General features: G+C 44.7%; 1 protein-coding gene across 1 annotated transcript in view; it reads left to right on the top strand.

Moving 5' to 3' along the window:
• Positions 1 to 24,301, top strand: part of LOC124011297 (follistatin-related protein 5-like) — a 195,145-nt gene that overhangs the window by 34,127 nt on the left and 136,717 nt on the right. The window contains 1 exon segment of the mRNA XM_046324524.1: positions 11,112 to 11,145. Coding sequence (XP_046180480.1) covers positions 11,112 to 11,145 — 34 coding nt within the window.

Raw genomic sequence — 24,301 nt, forward strand, 5'->3', positions numbered from 1 at the left:
CTCCTTCGACGGAAGAAAACCGTATCATAATCACCTACCACAACAGGACCAAGCAGCGTGGTGACAGGCAGCGGCAGCAGGGGCAACCAAGGTTGGAATATACGACTTGGGAGGAAATAGACAGGTGGGCGGTCGACCCAGAGAGAGTGCCGGAGCCCGCCTGGGATTTGCTGGAGCAGTGCGAAGAGGGCTATAGGAGAATGGAATTGAAGAGAAAAGCACGGCGGCGCAGAAGGAAGCCTGAGAGTCAGCCCCAAAAATGTATTGGGGGAGGCTCAGGGAGAGTGTAGCAGAGTCAGGGTTCAGACCTGAGCCAACTCCCCCTGTTTATCGTGAGGAGCCAAGGAGGAGACCAGAACCAGAGCCGGTGTTGGAGGTGAGTGAAGCAGAGACTGTGAAGGAGGTAATGGGGAAAGTGGAGGAGAGAGTTATGAGGGAGTTGCTAGGTTGGTGCTTTAGGTACGATATTCGCCCGACGGAACTTGTCGGGATTTGATGGCACCTGGGTCAGCGCTCCATATTCGTCCTGAGGTGAGTGTTAGTCGGCTGGTGAAGATTGTGCCAGCCTCACGCACTAGGCCTCCTGTGTACCTACCTAGCCTTACACGTCCTGTGCCAGCCCTGCTTTCAGGCTCTCCAGTGCACCTTCACGGTCCGGTCCATCATGTGCCACCTTCACACACCAGTCCTCCAGTGGCAGCTCCCCGCACCAGGTTTCCTGTGCGTGTCCTCGGCCCAGTACCACCAGTGCCAGCACCACGCACCAGGCCTTCAGTGCGCCTCGCTTGTTCAGCGCTGCCAGAGCCTTTCTCCTCTTCAGCGCTGTCGGAGTCTCCCGCCTGTTTAGCGCTGTCGGAGTCTCCCGCCTGTTTAGCGCTGTCGGAGTCTCCCGCCTGTCTTAGCGCAATCAGAGCCTTCCTCCTCTCCAGCGCTGCCGGAGTCTCCCGCCTGTCTAGCGCTATCAGAGCCTTCTTTCTCTCCAGCGCTGCCGGAGTCTCCTACCTGTTCAGTGCAGCCAGAGCTGCCAGTCTGCATGGAGCAGCCAGAGCCTCCAGTCTGCATGGAGCAGCCAGAGCTGCCAGTCTGCATGGAGCAGCCAGAGCTGCCAGTCTGCATGGAGCAGCCAGAGCTGCCAGTCTGCATGGAGCAGCCAGAGAAGCCAGTCTGCATGGAGCAGCCAGAGCTGCCAGTCTGCATGGAACAGCCAGAGCTGCCAGTCTGCATGGAGCAGCCAGAGCAGACAGTCTGCATGGAGCAGCCAGAGCTGCCAGTCTGCATGGATCAGCCAGAGCTGCCAGTCTGCATGGAGCAGCCAGAGCCTCCAGTCTGCATGGAGCAGCCAGAGCTGCCAGTCTGCATGGAACAGCCAGAGCTGCCAGTCTGCATGGAGCAGCCAGAGCTGCCAGTCTGCATGGAGCAGCCAGAGCTGCCAGTCTGCATGGAGCAGCCAGAGCAGCCAGTTTGCATGGAGCAGCCAGAGCTGCCAGTGTGCATGGAACAGCCAGAGCTGCCAGTCTGCATGGAGCAGCATGGAGCTTCCCCTCAGTTCCGAGCTTCCCCTCAGTTCCGAGCTTCCCCTCAGTCCCGAGCTTCCCCTCAGTCCCGAGCTTCCCCTCAGTCCCGAGCTTCCCCTCAGTCCCGAGCTTCTACCTCAGTCCACTGGGGTCCTTGGTGAGGGTTATTAGGCCTAGGTCGGCGGCGAGGGTCGCCAATCATAGGACGCGTTACAGGGGGACTAAGACTTGGTTGGAGTGGGGTCCACGTCCCGAGCCGGAGCGGCCACCGTGGACAGACGCCCACCCGGAACCTCCCCTATGGGTTTAGGTGTGCGGCCGAGAGTCCGCACCTTGGGAGGGGGGGGGGTTCTGTCACGCTTGGTCTTAGTATTTTGTGTTTTCTTGATTTATTTGGTCAGGCCAGGGTGTGACATGGGTTTATTTTGTGGTGTGTTTTTGTATTGGGGTTTTAGTAGGGATTGGGATTGTTAATCAGAGGCAGGTGATTATCGTTGTCTCTGATTGGGAACCATATTTAGGCAGCCATATTCTTTGAGTGTTTCGTGGGTGATTGTTCCTGTCTCTGTGTTAGTTGTCACCAGATAGGCTGTATAGGTTTTCACATTCCGTTTGTTGTTTTTGTATTGTTTGTGTTTTTTCTTCATTAAAGATGTATCGAACTAACCACGCTGCATTTTGGTCCGACTCTCCTTCGACGGAAGAAAACCGTAACATTGTCTCACTTAGCTAGCTTTAGATGAATGCATTAACTGTCACTCAGAATAACTGTATCTGCTAAATTATTAAAATGTAAATGTAATAGGACAACCAAAAGATATGGTTTTAAAACAACAAAGGATTTTATTTGTATTTGTATTTTTTACATACGTTTGTCGTGAAGTTATCTACTGTACCGGCTGTGGCTTCACAAAATGGAGGCAAGGAGAGGGAGGCTGATGAAAGCAACAACCACCATGTGCTGGCCTGTCCACATGGCATATCTAGATTAGAAGCAGATAAGCCAAAAGATAGGGGGGGGGACCAGAGAGAGAGAGAGAGAACCAGAGAGAGAGAGAGAACCAGAGAGAGAGAGAGAAAACCAGAGAGAGAGAGAGAAGAGAGAGAGAGAGAGAACCAGAGAGAGAGAGAGAACCAGAGAGAGAGAAGAGAGAGAGAGCAAGAGAGAACGAGAGAGAGCGAGAGAGAGCTCAAAGTCGTTGAGGTTGAAAGGCAGGCTTTAGTGAAACAGTGTCCCTTGAATACCGAGAGTGGAGCAGTGTTGTGTGTGTGTGTGTGTGCGAGCCTGTGTGTTTAGTTGTGTGTGTGTGCTAGTGATGCGCAGGTCAGCTGTTTGTTAACCCGCACCCGCCCGCAATTACTAATAACCCATCTGCAACCACGACTATATATGATAATGTGAAATTCGGAGGCCGCTACCCGACACTAACCCTCTAGCTAATATAGAAAAATGTGCTGTATCCAGTCAGAGATTGAGGAACGATTTTTTGACAGGGGGTGCAGGATTTTTTAAAGCCTAATTTTGACATGTTTCTGCTTAAATTCTGAAATGTTTGTAGGCTATTTGTTAGTCAATTTGTCTACACATAGGAAATATTTTTATGCAACATTTTCAAATGACAACAGTTTGATCAGTTTTATGGAAATGAAAAGCTGTGAAAATGATGCATATTTCATGTGTTTGAAATACTATCAGCTTTTATAATGCGGATAAAGATAGCCCATTTACAGAAAGGGCCTAACCATGCACTAGCACCTCACTAGCATCTCAGTGCTAGAGGAGTCACTACTGTCATGTTTTGTCATTTATTATCTTGTCTTGTCCCTGTGCTTCCCATTCTATTCGTTTCCCTCTGCTGGTCTTATTAGGTTCTTTCCCTCTTTCTATCCCTCTCTCTCCCCCTCCCTCTCTCACTCTCTCGCTCTCTCTTCTCTCTATCGTTCCGTTCCTGCTCCCAGCTGTTCCTATTCCCCTAATCAATCATTTAGTCTTCCCACACCTGTTCCCGATCCTTTCCCCTGATTAGAGTCCCTATTTCTTCCTTTGTGTTCCGTTCCTGTCCTGTCGGTTCCTTGTCTAGAATTCACCGTGCTGTGTTTGTGTATCGCCCTGTCGTGTCGTGTTTTCCTCAGATGCTGCGTGGTGAGCAGGTGTCTGAGTCTGTCTGGTTCAAGTGCCTTCCCGAGGCAACCTGCTGTTCACCTGCTGTTCAAGATCGAGTCTCCAGTTTGTCCTCGTCATTTCGAGTGAAAGTTGTGTTTTTTGTTTGTATTTACTTTACTGGATTAAAGACTCTGTTTTCGCCAAGTCGCTTTTGGGTCCTCTTTCACCTGCATGACAGAAGGAACCGACCAAGGAATGGACCCAGCGACTTCAGACGCTCGTTACACTGCCGTCGAGATCCAAGGAGCCATGCTCGGCAGACACGAGCAGGAATTGTCTGCTGCTCGCCATGCCGTGGAGAACCTGGCCGCTCAGGTTTCCGACCTCTCTGGACAGTTCCAGAGTCTACGTCTCGTGCCACCTGTTACTTCCTGGCCTGCCGAGCCTCCAGAACCTAGGGTTAATAACCCACCTTGCTACTCCGGGCAGCCCACTGAGTGCCGCTCCTTTCTCACGCAGTGTGAGATTGTGTTCTCTCTCCAACCCAACACATACTCTAGAGAGAGAGCTCGGGTTGCTTACGTCATTTCACTCCTTACTGGCCGGGCTCGAGAATGGGGCACAGCTATCTGGGAGGCAAGGGCTGATTGCTCTAACAAGTTCCAGAACTTTAAAGAGGAGATGATTCGGGTTTTTGACCGTTCAGTTTTTGGTAGGGAGGCTTCTAGGGCCCTGGCTTCCTTATGCCAAGGTGAACGGTCCATAACGGATTATTCTATTGAGTTTCGCACTCTTGCTGCCTCTAGTGAGTGGAACGAGCCGGCGCTGCTCGCTCGTTTTCTGGAGGGACTCCACGCAGTGGTTAAGGATGAGATTCTCTCCCGGGAGGTTCCTTCAGATGTGGACTCTTTGATTGCTCTCGCCATCCGCATAGAACGACGGGTAGATCTTCGTCACCGGGCTCGTGGAAGAGAGCTCGCATCAACGGTGTTTCCCTGCTCCGCATCGCAACCATCTCCCTCCTCTGGCTCAGAGTCTGAGCCCATGCAGCTGGGAGGGATTCGCATCTCGACTAAGGAGAGGGAACGGAGGATCACCAACCGCCTGTGCCTCTATTGCGGAGTTGCTGGACATTTTGTTAATTCATGTCCAGTAAAGCCAGAGCTCATCTGTAAGCGGAGGGCTACAGGTGAGCGCAACTACTCAAGTCTCTCCATCAAAATCCTGTACTACTTTGTCGGTCCATCTACGCTGGACCGGTTCGGGTGCTACATGTAGTGCCTTGATAGACTCTGGGGCTGAGGGTTGTTTCATGGACGAAGCATGGGTTCGGAAACATGACATTCCTTTCAGAGAGTTAGAGAAGCCTACGCCCATGTTCGCCTTAGATGGTAGTCATCTTCCCAGTATCAGATTTGAGACACTACCTTTAACCCTCACAGTATCTGGTAACCACAGTGAGACTATTTCTTTTTGATTTTTCGTTCACCGTTTACACCGGTTGTTTTGGGTCATCCCTGGCTAGTATGTCATAATCCTTCTATTAATTGGTCTAGTAATTCTATCCTATCCTGGAACGTTTCTTGTCATGTGAAGTGTTTAATGTCTGCCATCCCTCCCGTTTCTTCTGTCCCTACTTCTCAGGAGGAACCTGGCGATTTGACAGGAGTGCCGGAGGAATATCATGATCTGCGCACGGTCTTCAGTCGGTCCCGAGCCAACTCCCTTCCTCCTCACCGGTCGTATGATTGTAGTATTGATCTCCTTCCGGGGACCACTCCTCCTCGGGGTAGACTATACTCTCTGTCGGCTCCCGAACGTAAGGCTCTCGAGGATTATTTGTCTGTGTCTCTTGACGCCGGTACCATAGTGCCTTCTTCCTCTCCGGCCGGGGCGGGGTTCTTTTTGTTAAGAAGAAGGACGGTACTCTGCGCCCCTGCGTGGATTATCGAGGGCTGAATGACATAACGGTTAAGAATCGTTATCCGCTTCCCCTTATGTCATCAGCCTTCGAGATTCTGCAGGGAGCCAGGTGCTTTACTAAGTTGGACCTTCGTAACGCTTACCATCTCGTGCGCATCAGAGAGGGGGACGAGTGGAAAACGGCGTTTAACACTCCGTTAGGGCATTTTGAGTACCGGGTTCTGCCGTTTGGTCTCGCCAATGCGCCAGCTGTTTTTCAGGCATTAGTTAATGATGTTCTGAGAGACATGCTGAACATCTTTGTTTTTGTCTATCTTGACGATATCCTGATTTTTTCTCCGTCACTCGAGATTCATGTTCAGCACGTTCGACGTGTTCTACAGCGCCTTTTAGAGAATTGTCTCTACGTAAAGTCTGAAGTGCTCTTTTCATGTCTCCTCCGTTACTTTTCTCGGTTCCGTTATTTCCGCTGAAGGCATTCAGATGGATTCCGCTAAGGTCCAAGCTGTCAGTGATTGGCCCGTTCCAAGGTCACGTGTCGAGTTGCAGCGCTTTTTAGGTTTCGCTAATTTCTATCGGCGTTTCATTCGTAATTTCGGTCAAGTTGCTGCCCCTCTCACAGCTCTTACTTCTGTCAAGACGTGTTTTAAGTGGTCCGGTTCCGCCCAGGGAGCTTTTGATCTTCTAAAAGAACGTTTTACGTCCGCTCCTATCCTCGTTACTCCTGACGTCACTAGACAATTCATTGTCGAGGTTGACGCTTCAGAGGTAGGCGTGGGAGCCATTCTATCCCAGCGCTTCCAGTCTGACGATAAGGTTCATCCTTGCGCTTATTTTTCTCATCGCCTGTCGCCATCTGAGCGCAACTATGATGTGGGTAACCGTGAACTGCTCGCCATCCGCTTAGCCCTAGGCGAATGGCGACAGTGGTTGGAGGGGGCGACCGTTCCTTTTGTCGTTTGGACAGACCATAAGAACCTTGAGTACATCCGTTCTGCCAAACGACTTAATGCCCGTCAAGCTCGTTGGGCGTTGTTTTTCGCTCGTTTCGAGTTTGTGATTTCTTACCGTCCGGGTAGCAAGAACACCAAGCCTGATGCCTTATCCCGTCTGTTTAGTTCTTCTGTGGCTTCTACTGATCCCGAGGGGATTCTTCCTTATGGGCGTGTTGTCGGGTTAACAGTCTGCGGAATTGAAAGACAGGTTAAGCAAGCACTCACGCACACTGCGTCGCCGCGCGCTTGTCCTAGTAACCTCCTTTTCGTTCCTGTTTCCACTCGTCTGGCTGTTCTTCAGTGGGCTCACTCTGCCAAGTTAGCTGGTCATCCCGGTGTTCGAGGCACTCTTGCGTCTATTCGCCAGCGCTTTTGGTGGCCGACTCAGGAGCGTGACACGCGCCGTTTCGTGGCTGCTTGTTCGGACTGCGCGCAGACTAAGTCGGGTAACTCTCCTCCTGCCGGTCGTCTCAGACCGCTCCCCATTCCTTCTCGACCATGGTCTCACATCGCCCTAGACTTCATTACCGGTCTGCCTTTGTCTGCGGGGAAGACTGTGATTCTTACGGTTGTCGATAGGTTCTCTAAGGCGGCACATTTCATTCCCCTCGCTAAACTTCCTTCCGCTAAGGAGACGGCACAAATCATTATCGAGAATGTATTCAGAATTCATGGCCTCCCGTTAGACGCCGTTTCAGACAGAGGCCCGCAATTCACGTCACAGTTTTGGAGGGAGTTCTGTCGTTTGATTGGTGCGTCCGTCAGTCTCTCTTCCGGGTTTCATCCCCAGTCTAACGGTCAAGCAGAGAGGGCCAATCAGACGATTGGTCGCATACTACGCAGCCTTTCTTTCAGAAACCCTGCGTCTTGGGCAGAACAGCTCCCCTGGGCAGAATACGCTCACAATTCGCTTCCTTCGTCTGCTACCGGGTTATCTCCGTTTCAGAGTAGTCTGGGTTACCAGCCTCCTCTGTTCTCATCCCAGCTTGCCGAGTCCAGCGTTCCCTCCGCTCAAGCATTTGTCCAACGTTGTGAGCGCACCTGGAGGAGGGTGAGGTCTGCACTTTGCCGTTACAGGGCACAGACTGTGAGAGCCGCCAATAAACGCAGGATTAAGAGTCCAAGGTATTGTTGCGGCCAGAGAGTGTGGCTTTCCACTCGCAACCTTCCTCTTACGACAGCTTCTCGTAAGTTGACTCCGCGGTTCATTGGTCCGTTCCGTGTCTCCCAGGTCGTCAATCCTGTCGCTGTGCGACTGCTTCTTCCGCGACATCTTCGTCGCGTCCATCCTGTCTTCCATGTCTCCTGTGTCAAGCCCTTTCTTCGCACCCCCGTTCGTCTTCCCTCCCCCCTCCCGTCCTTGTCGAGAGCGCACCTATTTACAAGGTACATAAGATCATGGACATGCGTTCTCGGGGACGGGGTCACCAATACTTAGTGGATTGGGAGGGTTACGGTCCTGAGGAGAGGAGTTGGGTTCCGTCTCGGGACGTGCTGGACCGTTCACTCATTGATGATTTCCTCCGTTGCCGCCAGGATTCCTCCTCGAGTGCGCCAGGAGGCGCTCGGTGAGTGGGGGGTACTGTCATGTTTTGTCATTTATTATCTTGTCTTGTCCCTGTGCTTCCCATTCTATTCGTTTCCCTCTGCTGGTCTTATTAGGTTCTTTCCCTCTTTCTATCCCTCTCTCTCCCCTCCCTCTCTCACTCTCTCGCTCTCTCTTCTCTCTATCGTTCCGTTCCTGCTCCCAGCTGTTCCTATTCCCCTAATCAATCATTTAGTCTTCCCACACCTGTTCCCGATCCTTTCCCCTGATTAGAGTCCCTATTTCTTCCTTTGTGTTCCGTTCCTGTCCTGTCGGTTCCTTGTCTAGAATTCACCGTGCTGTGTTTGTGTATCGCCCTGTCGTGTCGTGTTTTCCTCAGATGCTGCGTGGTGAGCAGGTGTCTGAGTCTGTCTGGTTCAAGTGCCTTCCCGAGGCAACCTGCTGTTCACCTGCTGTTCAAGATCGAGTCTCCAGTTTGTCCTCGTCATTTCGAGTGAAAGTTGTGTTTTTTGTTTGTATTTACTTTACTGGATTAAAGACTCTGTTTTCGCCAAGTCGCTTTTGGGTCCTCTTTCACCTGCATGACAACTACAGAAACTCTGGTTCAAAACCAGGCTGTATCACAACCAGCCGTGATTGGGAGTCCCATAGGGCGGTGCACAATTGGCCCAGTGTCGTCCGGGTTAAGCCGGGGTAGGCCATCATTGTAAATAAAAATGTGTTTTTAACGGACTTGCCTAGTTAAATAAAATACAAAAATACCTTAATTCTCTCAAGATGCTGAAAGAAAGAAATCATATTTCTCCACTCCTGTTCCACTGTCAAAATGTACACTTGGTATATCATTTTACTGCAATAAATGCTTGATTCGACAGGAGTTAATATCATATTAGGCGATGTGAGAGGTTATAGACGTATAGTCATCATCCACATTTCAGGTTGGCTACTATTCCATTTAACCCATCTGAACAGTGCAGTTCCCTTGACGTGACATATTTGACATATTTGAAGTCCCCGTCTTGTGACTGTTGAATTTCTTTGTAGAGCACCTCACAATAATCACACAGAACATAGCCGGCAATGCTATCATCCTCTTCTACCACTTCACCAAATCATTCCCAAATATTACTGCTCTGGCCCTCTCCTCTCTTTAATTCAACTCTCCAACTCTCTTAACGTTTTCTGCCCAAGTTACCAAAAAGCATTTGCCGATTTTCAGGTATTTGGCACGCAAAGTCTACGGTTAAGCCCTAAAGCTTTATGCACTAAATGCCAGATAAAAAAAATGAAAGAAAAACCTAAATGTAGCCTGTAGATATGAATTGCACAATCATTTTTTATGCATTGTTTTCTCTTCTTTTAAACGGCCCTCCACATACCACCTTCCACCAAATGTACACACCTGCATAGTCATAGACACACACGAACACACTCGCTGATAAACAACAACAAAAATGAATTTGTAGACCTTGTGAACCAGGAGAGTCAGTTGGGTTCACAGTGATTTTTTTTGAAGGTCTATGTCCCTCGTTGGACAATGTGTGATAGCAATGGTAGCTTACTGTGTGTTATCGCTCTGTCTTTCATCCCCACATCCCATTCATTTTTCCCATAGAGATTTGACCCTATGACAAACATTGTTAGTATACATCAAGGCATTGCTCACGTATACCCTTTAATCATATCATTGGATAGCTTTGATTCACAGTTATCCACCAGACACATATTCAGGTCAGCAGAACCTTGACCTTTGACCTCTAGGGGCATAATCAGAAGTAAATGTATGAATTACTTTAAAAAGGTAAAACACTGATACATTTTAAACTTTGATTGACAAGTGGTTCTGAAAGGTCATGCAATTACTTTTAAAATGATATACAATATAACTCACTTTGTAAGCACCAGCTACAACTATTGCTTAAAAAAATGTCCATATTGAGCCATTAACATCAGAATGCTGGAAGCTTAGCCATAGAATTCCGTTTGGTGGGGCAGCTGTTTTTTTGGATTATGACTTTGGTGATAGAAGCATCAAATTGCACACACAGAGCTAGAACAGGTTTCTAAAAATATTTCTAGATGCCCGGCCATCACAGGACTCACGCATTGACCTACATTCCATTGATTTAGGTAAGTCCATTGGGGACTTACATGAAAACAGGCATTGTTCTATAGCTTCCCTGTGCATGTTACCATGTCAATCTGTATGTTAGATAAGATCAACGACAAGTACAGTAGGCTATCTTCTGTGTGGTGTCAGTCAGAGAAAAGAGAAGGCTCTCGTTGTCGACTTTGGACCTGTTAACGCTGTGTGTTCATTTCATAATTACCACCCTGCCAGTAGCTGGACTACAAAAGGAGGGAATCTCCACATTGAGGATAAGCAATGGAGACTGCGCTGGTGGAATGGAATACTTACCCCATTCCTATTTGTGGTCTTCAACAGCCGTCGAATAGCCGTACATGGTGGCACTACTGTAAATGTGGACCTTCTAATTCGCCATAAGGGTCCTATACCGTAGTATAACCATGATTCACTATGATTCACCATGATTCACCATGATTCACTATGATTCACCATGATTCAGTAGCCCTCTGGAAGTACATTCTTTGAACCTTTAAAGGCACCCCTTTACGGAGATACGGCACCTCTTAGCTTTTCACTGTCGAACACTCTGCGTATGTTATGTTCTCCAGTGAGTCGGCAGTAACTTATGAATATGAAAAATGGAGCAGAAAAGACAAGTGGTCACCGCAATTATACGACACAATAAACATATTCTCAATTTGTATCCTTCTCTTCTCAATAGACCTTCCTCAATGGCCACCTCAATTTAGTGCTTCATCTAGTAAAATCAATGTATAGGCATTCGACCCGAATTCCCTCATATCTGTAGCAGGGGGTTGAGATTCCACCCGTAAAAATGAAATTGTTCTTGGTGTTGTTGCTCTGTTGGCTTCATTACTTTGATGGGCGTGTGATTGTGTTGTATCTCACGACTTTGTCTTTCTGTTTGTTTTTGTTTCAGCAGGATGGGCTCCCAGGGAGTTTGCAGATAAAGGGTATGTCTCCGTTATTCATTTCTTCCTCTCTCTCTCACCATACCTGTTTTTCTTTCACTTCCATGAATGTTGTAGCGGTGACTACGGAGACTAGCGGTGACTACGGAGCTGTTATTGGGTAGTTGAGTAAAACGGTTGACAAATTAAACAGTTAGATAATGCACATTTCCATTGAATGAACAAGGAACGTTCTGAAAAAATCTACGGGCTTATGTTGTTTCTACGAAAAAAAGATTTCAGAAGTTTAAAAGGAGAACCTCTGTGGTTGGTGGAGTGTGTTGCAATAACTTTGTTTCAAGAAGTCTACCAGTAGCCTTGGCTTGTGTGAGCTGGAACAGCTCATAAGGCTGGAGACTATCTCGTGTTTCTATAGCGTGAGGCAGCTTGATGTACAAGTACACCCCCTGGACAGGACAATAATATATTACAGGGTCTTACACACCTTCTACACTATTTAAACAAAAGTATGTGGACACCCCTTCAAATTGGTGGATTCGGCTATTTCAGCCAAACCCGTTGCTGACAGGTGTATAAAATTGAGCATGCTGCCATGCAATCTCTATAGACAAACATTGGCAGTAGAAGTGCCTTACTGATGAGCTCATTGACATTCAACGTGGCACCGTCATAGGGTGCCATCTTTCCAACAAGTCATGATGAATGACGTTTCACCATCTGGTAGTCCGATGGATGAATCTGGGTTTGGCGGATGCCAGGAGAACGCTACCTGCCCCAATGCATAGTGCCCGCTTTAAAGTTTGGTGGAGGAGGAATAATGGTCTGGGGCTGTTTTTCATGGTTTGGGCTAGGCCCCTTAGTTCCAGTGAAGGGAAATCTTAACGCTCCAGCATACAATGACATTCTAGACGATTCTGTGCTTCCAACTTTGTGGCAACAGTTTGGGGAAGGCCCTTTCCTATTTCAGCATGACAATGCCCCTGTGCACAAAACTAGGTCCATAAATTGTTTGTCAAGATCAGTGTAGAAGAACTTGACTGTCCTGCACAGAGTCCTGACCTCAACCCCATTGAACATCTTTGGGATGATTTAGAACACCGACTGCGAGCCAGGCCTAATTGCCCAACATCAGTGCCCAACCTCACTAATGCTCTTATGGCTGAATGGAAGCAAATCCCTTCAGCAATGTTCCACCATCCAGTAGAAAGCCTTCCCAGAAGAGTGGAGGCTGTTATAGCAGCAAATGATTTGGGAATGTGATGTTCTACGGGCAGGTATCCACATGCTTTTATACCCTGATGAGGACAGCTTGTCCGTCGAAACGTTGAACATAAATATTTTTGCATCTGAGCTCCTAGAGTGTGCGGCTCTCCTTTATTTTTTTAAGTGTTCCAATCCGCTAGCCAGCACCTCGCCTAAATAGGTGTGCACTTCTTTCGCCTCTAGATTGTCCACATACTTTTGGACATGTAGTGTATCTCCATCATGCTCTATGCCAAGCAGACACTCATCAGGTCCAATTTTTACAGTCTTTGGTATGACTAGGCCAGAGATCGAACTCACAACCTTCCTCAGGGCAGACACTGTAACCACAAGGGAACCTGTACATCAATAAGTTGTGGAAGATGAGAATCTTTCGCTGGGATATATCGACCAAATTGTTGGAAAGGGGAATTGGAGGTAGAAAAAGCACTTTCCCTTCACTGTGAGCAAAATGTCCCGACACAGGCAAGATAAGTAAGAAGTAAACAGGCTATTAAGACTAACATACTGTATTTACTGTTCTGAAGGAGGTGTGTTACAGTACGTACCACACACTGGTGGTACGGAATCGGAGTTCAGATAGTACTGCATACCTTTCAAATGGTGTTTGATTGAGCCTGCCTGGAGTGCTGGGTGGGGTTTGCTTTGTCTGGTAAGCATTTGAAAGATACTATTTGAACCCAGGTCTGATAGAAATCCACTAGTCATTCCAAAAGGCTTCTATTTTAGGTTTGTACAAAGTACTTCAGAGAGGTAGAACATGAGTCAAACCACTGAAAGGGAATCTGCTCCCTCTGCCTTGCATGAAAGAGACTATCCTATCTACTTAGGCCATCAACGTGGATGTCTATCATTCACTGCAGTGTTGACCCCTTCTCATCTCTTTGAGGAGGGAAGGTGTGAAGAGTAAGCCCGGGGATTTGAGTCTCAGGGAATGAGTTTGTCTTTCATATCCCGCTTGTCACCCTCAAAAAAGTGAATAATTATATGAGCAAACTAAATAAAAGATTACCATCAGGGGTAATAATAATAATTCATTCTTTCATGGGTTATTCCATCTTCTCTTATAATGATAGTTGTTAAAACTTGTTAAAACTAGGCTACTAAAACTGGTATAATGGTTTATTTTACTTACAGTACCAGTCAAAAAATTTGGACACACCTACTCACCAATTTGTCTTTATTTTCACTATTTTCTACATTGTAGCCACCCATTGCCTTGATGACAGCTTTGCACACTCTTGACATTCTCTCACTCTTGACAACCAGCTTCATGAGGAATGCTTTTCCAACAGTTTTGAAGGAGTTTCCACATATGCTGAGCACTTGTTGGCTACTTTTCCTTCACTGAGGCCATCTGATGCAGCACTCCCTTACTCTCCTTCTTGGTCATATAGCCCTTACTCGGCCTGTAGGTGTGTTGGGTCATTGTCCTGTTGAAAAACAAATGATAGTTTCACGAAGCGCAAACCAAATGGGATAGCGTATTGCTGTAGAATGCTGTGGTAGCCATTCTCGTTAAGTGTTCCTTGAATTCAAAATATTTCACTGACAGTGTCACCAGCAAAGCACCCCCACACCATCACACCTCCTCCTCCATGCTTCATGGTGGGAACCACACATGCGGAGATTATCTGTTCACCTACACTGCGGGAAAAAAATCTCAAATTTGGACTCATCAGACCAAGCAAGTTTCTTGGTCCAAGCAAGTCTCTTTTTAATGGTGTCCTTTAACCTCTTCAAGATAGGGGGCGCTCTTTTAATTTTTGGATAAAAAAACGTTCCCGTTTTAAACAAGATATTTTGTCACGAAAAGATACTCGACTATGCATGGAATTGACAGCCTTGGAAAGACAGAACTCTGACGTTTCCAAAACTGCAAAGATATTATCTGTGAGTGCCCCAGAACTAATGCTACGTACGAAACCAAGATGAAGTTTCATACAGGAAATGCCCCAGATTCTGAAGGCGCTGTGTTCCAATGTCTCCTTATATGGCTGTGAATGAGCCAGGAATGAGCCTGCACTCTCTGTCGTTTCCCCCATTGGCTGCAGCATTGTGACGTGTTTGTAAGCATATCATTGGAAGATTGACAATAAGAGACTACATTTACCTGGTGTCCCGCCCGGTGTCCTGTGTCGAAATTATTGCATAAGCTGTAGGTCCATGCGAGTTCCATTTCTTCAGAAGAGAAAGTAAACTGCCACGATGGATTTTATCGTCGATAGATATGTGAAAAACACCTTGAGGACTGATTCTAAACATCGGTTTGCCATGTTTCTGTCGATATTATGGAGTTAATTTGGAAAAAAGTTTGTGTTTTAATGACTTATTTATTTTTTTCCTTACCCAAACGTGATGAACAAAACGGAGCGATTAGTCGACACAAATAATATTTTTTGTAAAAACGGAACATTTGCTATCTAACAGAGTCTCCTCATTGAAAACATCTGAAGTTCTTCAAAGGTAAATTATTTTATTTGAATGCTTTTCTGGTTTTTGTGGAAAATGTTGCATGGTGAAAGAGAGGCATAATCCGATGCTAGGCTAGCAATACTGTTACACAAATGCTTGTTTAGCTATGGTTCAAAGCATATTTTGAAAATCTGAGATGACAGTGTTGTTAAGAAAAGGCTAAGCTTGAGAGCAAATAGATTAATTTCATTTCATTTGCGATTTTCATGAATAGTTAACGGTGTGTTATGGTAATGAGCTTGAGGCTGTAGTCACGATACCGGATCCGGGATGGCTCGGCGCAAGAAGTTAATAGTGCTTTCTTTGCAGCAATTTGACCATGAAGGCCTGATTCACGAAGGCTCCTCTGAACAGTTGATGTTAAGATGTGTCTGTTACTTGATCTTTATTTGGGCTGCAATTTCTGAGGCTGGTAACTCTAATGAACTTCATTGTCAGGATTTGGCCAGGGTTGTTCCTTTTTGGTCACTAGATGCCCCCATTGTGCCTTTTGACCTTTTTGTTTTCCCTTGATCCCCATTATTATTTGCACCTGTGCCTCGTTTCCCCTGATTGTATTTAAACCCTTTTTTTCCTCAGTCCTTTGCTCTGTGTTTATGTTAGCACCCAGCCCTAGTTCGCTGTGAACTCTTGTTGATCCCGGTGGACTCTCTTGTGGAATTCTGTTTTTTGTTCTTGTTTGTTTGTTTTTGAGTATTTTTTTTGGCTTTTTGTGCTATACCTTCCACCTTGTGGATTTACCTTTTTGTCTTGGAGGATTACCTTTGTTCTTGTGGAATTCCTTTTGAGGTTGTGGAGTTACATGTTTTCCTGAAGAACTTCACTTTTTACTTCATTAAATACACCATCTCAAGTACTGCTGTGTCTGCCTCATCTTCTGGGTTCTGCCAACTATTCGTAGCTCAGTTGGTTAAGTGACTGTTTTTCACTCTGGAGACCCGGGTTCGTAACCGGGTCCTGACACTTGTCCTCTGCAGAGCAGAGGTAACTCTGGGTCTTCCATTCCTGTGGCAGTCCTCATGAGAGCCAGTTTCATCATAGTGCTTGATGGTTTTTGAGACTGCGCTTGAAGAAACGTTCAAAGTTCTTGAAATGTTCTGCATTGACTGTTTCTCTTTTCTAAGTTGAGCTGTTACCAAAGTATGGACTTGGTACAGTATTTTACCAAATAGGGCCTTTCTTCTGTGTACCACCCCTACCCTGATTGGCTCAAATGGATTAAGGAAAGAAATTCTACAAATTAACTTTTAACATGGCACACCTGTTAATTGAAATGTATTACCTCACAAAGCTGGTTGAGAGAATGCCACGAGTGTTCAAAGCTATCATCAAGGCAATGGGTAGCTACTTTGAAGATTCTCAAATATAAAATACATTTTGATTTGTTTAACACTTTTTTGGTTACTACATTATTCCATATGTGTTATTTCATAGTTTGATGTCTTCACTAATATTCTACAATGCAGAAAATAGTAAAAAATAAATAAAATTCCTGGAGTGAGTAGGTTTGTCCAAACTTTTGAACTGTACTGTGTATTACATGTTTTAAGGATGTATGGGTCGTTATAATGTCTTATTGTAAGGCTTATTGACAACTGACTTAAAATCACTGTTATTTAATCAGGAACATTAGGAGATAATCCTGTGATGTTACAAAGGTGTAATACCCACTTCTGACACGTCTTACAGTGCATTATAACAGCTTCATAATGCACTATACCTGTCAGCGTCAAGTGTCACCAATACTTTCAATGTTATTATACAGACTCATAGATAAAGTAGTAGTGTATATCAAGCCCAAATCACACTATATTTGGTACATTACATTACACCAAATGACCAAAAGTTTGTCGTACATACATACATCTGATTCCAAAATCATGGGCCGTAATATGGAGTTGGTCCCCGCTTTGCTGCTATAACAGCCTTCACTCTTCTGGGAGGGCTTTCCACTAGATGTTGGAACATTGCTGTTTCCATTCGGTCATAAGAGCATTAGTGAGGTGGGGCACTGATGTTGAGTGATTAGGGCTGGCTCGCAATCTGCATCCCAATTCATTCCAAAGGTGTTCGATGGGGTTGAGGTCAGCGCTCTGTGCAGGCCTGTCAAGTTCTTCTGATCTCAACAAGCCATTTCTGTATGGACTACGCTTTGTGCACTGGGGCATTGTCGGAAGCACAGAATAGTCTAGACTATTGTATGCTGGAGCGCTAAGATTTCCCTTCAATGGAAATAAGGGGCCTAGTCTGAACAATGGCAGATTTGTCCGTCGGACTGCCAGTTGGTAAAGTGTGATCCATCGTTCCAGAGTATGAGTTTCCACTGCTCCAGAGTCCAATGGTGGCGATCTTTACCCCGCAGGTTGCTCAGCCATGGAAACCCATTTCATGAAGCTCCCGACAAACAGTTCTTGTGCTTACGTTGCTTCTAGATGCAGTTTGGAACCGAGGACAGACAATTTTGCAGATCAGAAATTTGATTAAGTGACTTGTTGGAAAGGGGGCATCCTATGACGGTGCCACGTTGAAATTCACTGAGCTCTTCAGTAAGGTCATTCTACTGCCAATGTTTGTCTGTGGAGATTGCATGGCCGTGTGCTCGATTTTATACACGTGTCAGCTACAGGTGTGGCTGAAACAGCCGAATCCAATAAGGAGTGTCCACATACTTAGTGTATTTTTCTGTAAACGTCAATACTTAAAAGAGGTGTTGCATTAATCGCTGAAACAGAAGGGGGAACTAACAAAGAGTCACTGACAACTAAGTTGAAACAGGTGGGGTTTTAAGAGGGGTTCTGAAAGACACTCATGGGGGTGTTCACGGAAAGTTAACTAGCAACAACAACTGGACACCCACCATGAGCGCCCCATAAATTTGCCCAAGAAGTAGCAAACAAACGAAAAACCCACACCAAACCTAATGACAGTAAGTAAACCAAAAAGGTGAAGCAAAACAAAAGCAGGGAAGAATCAGGTTGTTTGTCTGGAAATCAAAATAGGGAGCGCCCTACACATCTCTCAAGACAACTGGAGCACTGGGCCAGCCACTCTTAAATAACATCTGGGCTAGCCAGGTGAAACACCTTCCCACTAACGAGATGGACAAGCCAGTACAGGTGTAACATATACTGACTAACGAGGTGGCACCCATCGGTCCGCTCTACGTGCTAATGTGCTCTACGTGCTGAAAGCCTCATCTCGAAACGTAAATGGAAAAACCAAAACCTGTAACAGAGGCCAACACACAGGTGATAGAGAGTACCTCTAATATCTCCTGTGCACAACATTACCCTGGCACCTAATCGTCCACCAATGTGGCACGAGACAACACAATACCACGGCATGACAAATGTCTTAGTGCTCTCCCACGGTGTCTGACAGATGCATCTCGTCCGACACTCTGTCACCTTTGTAATGTGGAGACCCTTCAGCGCGCACACACACACACACACACACACACACACACACACACACACACACACACACACACACACACACACACACACACACACACACACACACACACACACACACACACACACACACACACACACACACACACACACACACACACACACACACACTCAGGAGGTAGAAAGGTGATGCAGTGACCAAGATGTCTGCCACTAAGTGTTATGCAGGGTTGGTAAGGGATGTCTCCCAATTTTGTCTCTCCACCTCGGGAAGGTCAAAGCTGAAATTGTAGAGGGGGCATTATCATAAAGGGCGGTCCACAGCTGTCGGCTTCGATTCGGTTTTATGAACCCTTCTTTGGCATCCTGGCATCTCTGTACTGGTACCCCGTCTAATTCCAGATTGAATTCAAATGTCTGGGAGTCCGACGGACTAATCTGGGTGTGACAGATGCCAGGATAACGCTACCTGACCCAATATGTAGTGCCAACTGTACATTTTGGTGGAGGAGGTATAATGAACTAGGGTTGTTTTTCATGGTTTCGGGCTTGGCCCCTTATTTCCAGTGAAGTAAAAGCTAAACGCTCCAGCATACAATTCTGTGAACTTTGTGGCAACTTTTTTTGGGAAGGCCCTTTCTTGTTTCAACATGACAATGCCCTCATGCACAAAGCGAGGTCCATACATACATTTTTTGTCGAGATCGGTGTTTAAGAACTTGACTGTCCCGCAGAGAGCACTGACCTCAACCCCATAGAACACCTTTGGGATGAATTGGAATGCCGACTGCAAGCCAGGCCTAATCGCCCAACATCAAGTGCCCGTCCTCACTAACACTCTTGTGGCTGAATGGAAGCAAGTCTCCACATCATTGTTTCAACATCTAGTTGAACGTCTTCCCAGAAGAGTGGAGGCTGCTATCGTAACAAAGGCGGGACCAACTCCATATTAATGCCCATGATTTTGGAAAAAGATGTTTGACAAGCAACTTTTGGTCATGTAGTGTATCGCTGCCATGTTTTAAGTCATGCCCCCGTCCATCCTTGACTTTTCCTAAATAATTTAATTTAACAAAAATATGTTGTAAGAATTTCAATATCACAAACAGAATTTGTGTTATAAGCAGTTTGTAGAGGATGTCATCTTTGTTCCCAAGTGCCACAAAGTGACTTTTTCAAATCCTCCTATAGAGTCACATGCAGGTAAGATTTGGGAAGGCCCTTAGATTTTTTTGTAAATATCAGAAAGAGCCGATTGAGGTTTCCAAAACACTTACCCAAATAAATCTCAGAATTGAAGGGGTTGGCTGCATTTCATGCGCTCCGTGTTTGGAGCAGATAGCCTACGGCAACATGAACTAATGAAAATACTATATTGTTTTTTTATATAATAATGTTCGCGTACAGTATACTGACATTATCCAAGACCTTCTTAAACACAACCAAAGGATAATTTGAAATGTATTTATTAGACTGTTAGAATGTTTGAGTCAAAATGACTGCTCATTGGCTTAAAAGGGGGTCCCCGATTTGTCTAGCGTTCATGGTTATTTGAAGTTATGAACAGTGCAAAACAGGAAGTTAAAATCTTTCGTATTACTTATTGCTATAGCTAGCGCTAAATTGGATCAATTGGGATATACAAATATTTTTCAGGTCAAATGTGTAGTCAAATCCAAAGGAATTAATCAATTGTTATGGTGACCTTATATGCCCTAGGTACAATATTTTGAGACTCCAGTTCAATCTTCAAAACAGTAAGTTAAGAGTAATTGGATAGACATAACATATCATTACAGTACACAAAGTCAGTTTCTATGCATGCTGTTGTCTCACACGTTTTCAGACTGACAGCTTGTTATATTTTTACATTTAGTCATTGGTTCGTGGTGCACATAAAACAGTTAAGGACAGATCCAGAATAAACCAAAATGATGTCGGACTGGAACGGACAAAAATGGACAGAATACACCCATCTCATGCCAGAACGGAGTGTAATCGGAGTACCATATGAAGCCTGGGACCATATCAATATCTCTGGCTGTTCGGCTTGGTACAAAATACCTTGGGATGTTGTCAGGAAAATGCCATTTGCAGGAATAAATAGGCTATCCCACCTTACAATATTAAAAAGCTGATGGAACATACATTTCAGATATATATTATGTCCCAACTGCATGACATTTGGCGCATTCAAAGCCATGCTGTGGTACTATTTGGAACAACAACAAAAAAAATCAGAATAGGAAGTTGCAGTTACTCCCTGAATAACAATCACAGAATCCTCTCTGTTTGTTGCTGTGTCAAATGTAGTTTACCTTCTGTTTTGAATTCTACATAAAAACAGACATTGTTTTTTAAGTTACCTGAAACCAGAGTATAAATTCCTCTATCTGTACTACCGTCTGTACAACAAGTAACAACTTTGATATAATGATATTATCCTATTACTTTGTATGCTCAGCATCCCACTGCCACCACATCCCAACCCTACCCCAGACTCTGGTACATTTGAATAATTCAAAGGTTGCAAACATTATCCCCTAAATTGTATATTAATCCTAAAATGATATGCCCCCGCCATGAGACTGGGTTACACTTTTAATAACTTTGCAGCACAGCAGTATGTAAGAGCGGAACATTGAACATTGTGCAGTGCACTGCACTTTCCTCTGACAGACTTATTGGCAGGAAGACTCCCTGTTGTTTTAATCACATCCCACAGTCTCCCAATGAGTTAAAATGTAATAGCTTCCATAAGTCTTAATCAGGTTACCGGGAATTAAGATTCACAGAGTATAGTATACTTTTATTAGCACTCTGTTATGGAGAGAAGTTGAGAAATCGCCTGAAGATATACTGAGCAGTAAAGAGGCCTGGGGTAAGAGTTGGATGACGTAAGGCGCTCTCATGGACAACAGTGACTCTTTGACCGACAAAAACCCTAGTGGACAGATGGGCATGTCCTAAATATTAGTTAAAGCTGCCTCAATAGCTTGCCTTCTCTATCTGTAATGTACACACAGTGGCTCTTACTGTAGATGCACTTGAAAAATCCTTGTGAATAGAACCATACATTTCCAATGGTCTTGTGGGAGACATATGTGTGGTCAATGAGATAATATAAAAAATCTGAATAAATGCTAGAGTGAATGCTAAAGACGAATGCTACAGTGGCTAATGTTCCAATCATAGTAGGCCAAAGGTCACCTTCATCAGAACTATTCCCCCAAAATATGGTTTGACTGATATTTCCTTATTTAAATCTCTATTGTAACCCCAGGATAGGATTCACTCTACATGAGAAAAGTCAATATTTGCATTTGTTGAATATTCATGGGTGTGAATCCGGTACAGGAGGGACTGTACACTTTAAACAAAAGGATTCTGTGTTTCTAAGGTAATGTGTGCAGGAAGATTACATATTCATTGAGAATGGGATGGTGTGTGCATAGACATGAAACTAATTAGCAACTCTCGAGGTGTTTTTCAAACTTCCTGGAAATTTCACATGGCAGAATGAGTGTTGAAATGCAATTGTTGCTGTTGACAAATCAAGCTTCGAGTGATAGCCATTATCATCTTGCTGACTGACTTTCTCATCGTTATATGGTGTCCATATGGGGCGGCAGCGTAGCCTAGTGGTTAGAGCGTTGGACTAGTAACCGGAAGGTTGCGAGTTCAAACCCCCGAGCTGACAAGGTACAAATCTGTCGTTCTGCCCCTGAACAGGCAGTTAACCCACTGTTCCCAGGCCGTCATTGAAAATAAGAATATGTTCTTAACTGACTTGCCTGTTTAAATAAAAGTAAAATTAAAAAATATATATATATATAACTTTATAGGACAGCCTAATAATAGGAGTCTCATTTTGGGGGCCCTACAGAAAATGTAGAATGCCTTATCTCCGCCAAATTGTAAAAACACTAAAAAAACATTCTCTCATTTTGCCATTTGGCAGATTTTTTTTGTATTTTTACAACTCATTTCATGCAATTATTCAGATTTTGCAATTGGGTGGAGATAATTTAGAGTTTTCAAAGGTAATATCCTGTAATTCTACACATTTTGCCATAACGTTTGACTAAGTAACTATGAAAATCCACTGGGTAAAACGGGTCCATATCAGGGGATATCTTTACATGTAATGTTGTTGATATTCTAGAGCAGTGGTCACAAACCTTTTTTAAGTCGAGATCACTTTCTGAGTCTCAATGCAAGCTGAGATCTACCATTCCTTTTTTATTTTATTTGTTACATTACTTAAACAATGTAAGCCAATGCAACATTAACCTATTACATTTACATTACATTTAAGTCATTTAGCAGACGCTCTTATCCAGAGCGACTTACAAATTGGTGCATTCACCTTATGACATCCAGTGGGACAGTCACTTAACAATAGTGCATCTAAAACTTAGGGGGGGTGGGGTGAGAAAACATTACAGTCGTAATGAGGTTAGGCCAGTAGGCTATTGGCCCAAAACATTATCGCTGTGTAATGGATTTGCTTGAATTGCCCTGCTAATGCATTGTTGTTCTTCTCAGAACGTAAAAAAACATCTCTCTTTTCTCTGCTGACACTGACCAAAAAGGGATACCTTTTTCCAGCTGATGGCAAAACTTGCACGGCATTTTTTCTGCCTCATGCACAAATTCATGTTGTTATTGTTATGACTAGAGACAGTGAAATATTCCTCGATATTAAAAAAGACCCAAGAGGATAACAATAACAACGCAAACCTATTGATACACTCTCCTACTTATTCATTGCAGCTTAGTGCTGGTTGTAACGCGAGTGGAAGCAGGGAGAAGGCACATTTTATGGATTATAAAAGTTTGAATAGAAAGTGTTGACAGTGCTGAGTAAACTTAAACATTCGTTGACAGTCTCTGTCTCTAGTCATGGTTTTAAAAGTTAAGAAATCTTACAATATCAACTTTTCTGTAGCTTTCTTTCACGCCTGCTACGTTACTGCAGGCATGATAATCTGAGCCATCAGGTTGGCCAGCGGTAGACCTATAGTGCCCTTGATTTTCTCCCTCCAGGCCTGCTGGGAAGGGAGTTTTACCTTCAGATGTATGAAATCATTCCAAATGGGAACACCTCGCCTACCCGGCGCTCAGGGCAGCTGAATCGGGTGCACCTACTGCCAACACCGCGAGAGGAATGAAAAAATAGGAATGCAAGACCTATCATTGGGTTTTGTACAGAAATGATCGACTAGGAATGCTTTGAAGATCGACCAGTCGATGGCGATTGACCAGTTGGTGACCACTGTTGTAAAGAATACAGACCATTTCCAGTGCGTACAGTATTTTGAGTTTTATGGATATGCACCATATCCTGACACTCTGAATCCAGATGTGTCTTTTAGACGTATATGATATTGGGATTACTCCGAATATCACACATGGACATTTCCAAATGCCGGATATGGACTCATTCCATATCCAGAGATATGTGAAATCCTATTTCCTCTCTTCCTGTTGACAAATACTGACTGTATACAGAGCACATCTGTGTTTTCTCAGCACATTTAAGATAGGAAGCTACTTTATATTAAGTGCAGATATGCATCTCTTGGCTGCGTTCTTGATATGCTTTTTGATATGCTGAAAATAAGAACGATTTCTGATGCATTTCTGAGTTTTCAATAATCAATAATACATTTTGGATTCCCTCCAGATATCATACATGGTATGGCCGGACATTAACTCATTAGATATCCTGAAATAGGCCAATGTGGACAACTTATTACATCTTATTATTATTTTTTTCTAGGTTGACAAATACTGACAGTATAGTATATTTCCTCAGCACATACAATGCATATGCTCTTGGCTGAGGGCCATATCAGGATTTTGATTTGCTAAATAAGGACAATTTCTGATGTGTATTTGGTATTTGAGGACATGCTCAATAATTTGACAAATATTAAGTCCATATCATTTTTTATTTTTTTATTCCCTCTGTTTAAATGCATGAGCAAAGTTCCAACTGTCATTGTTTTATTTGGGCACCACCAAATAGTTTGTAATTGATG

Source organism: Oncorhynchus gorbuscha, linkage group LG23 (genome assembly GCF_021184085.1).
Source record: "Oncorhynchus gorbuscha isolate QuinsamMale2020 ecotype Even-year linkage group LG23, OgorEven_v1.0, whole genome shotgun sequence".
In the NCBI taxonomy this organism is placed as follows: Eukaryota; Metazoa; Chordata; class Actinopteri; order Salmoniformes; family Salmonidae; genus Oncorhynchus; species Oncorhynchus gorbuscha.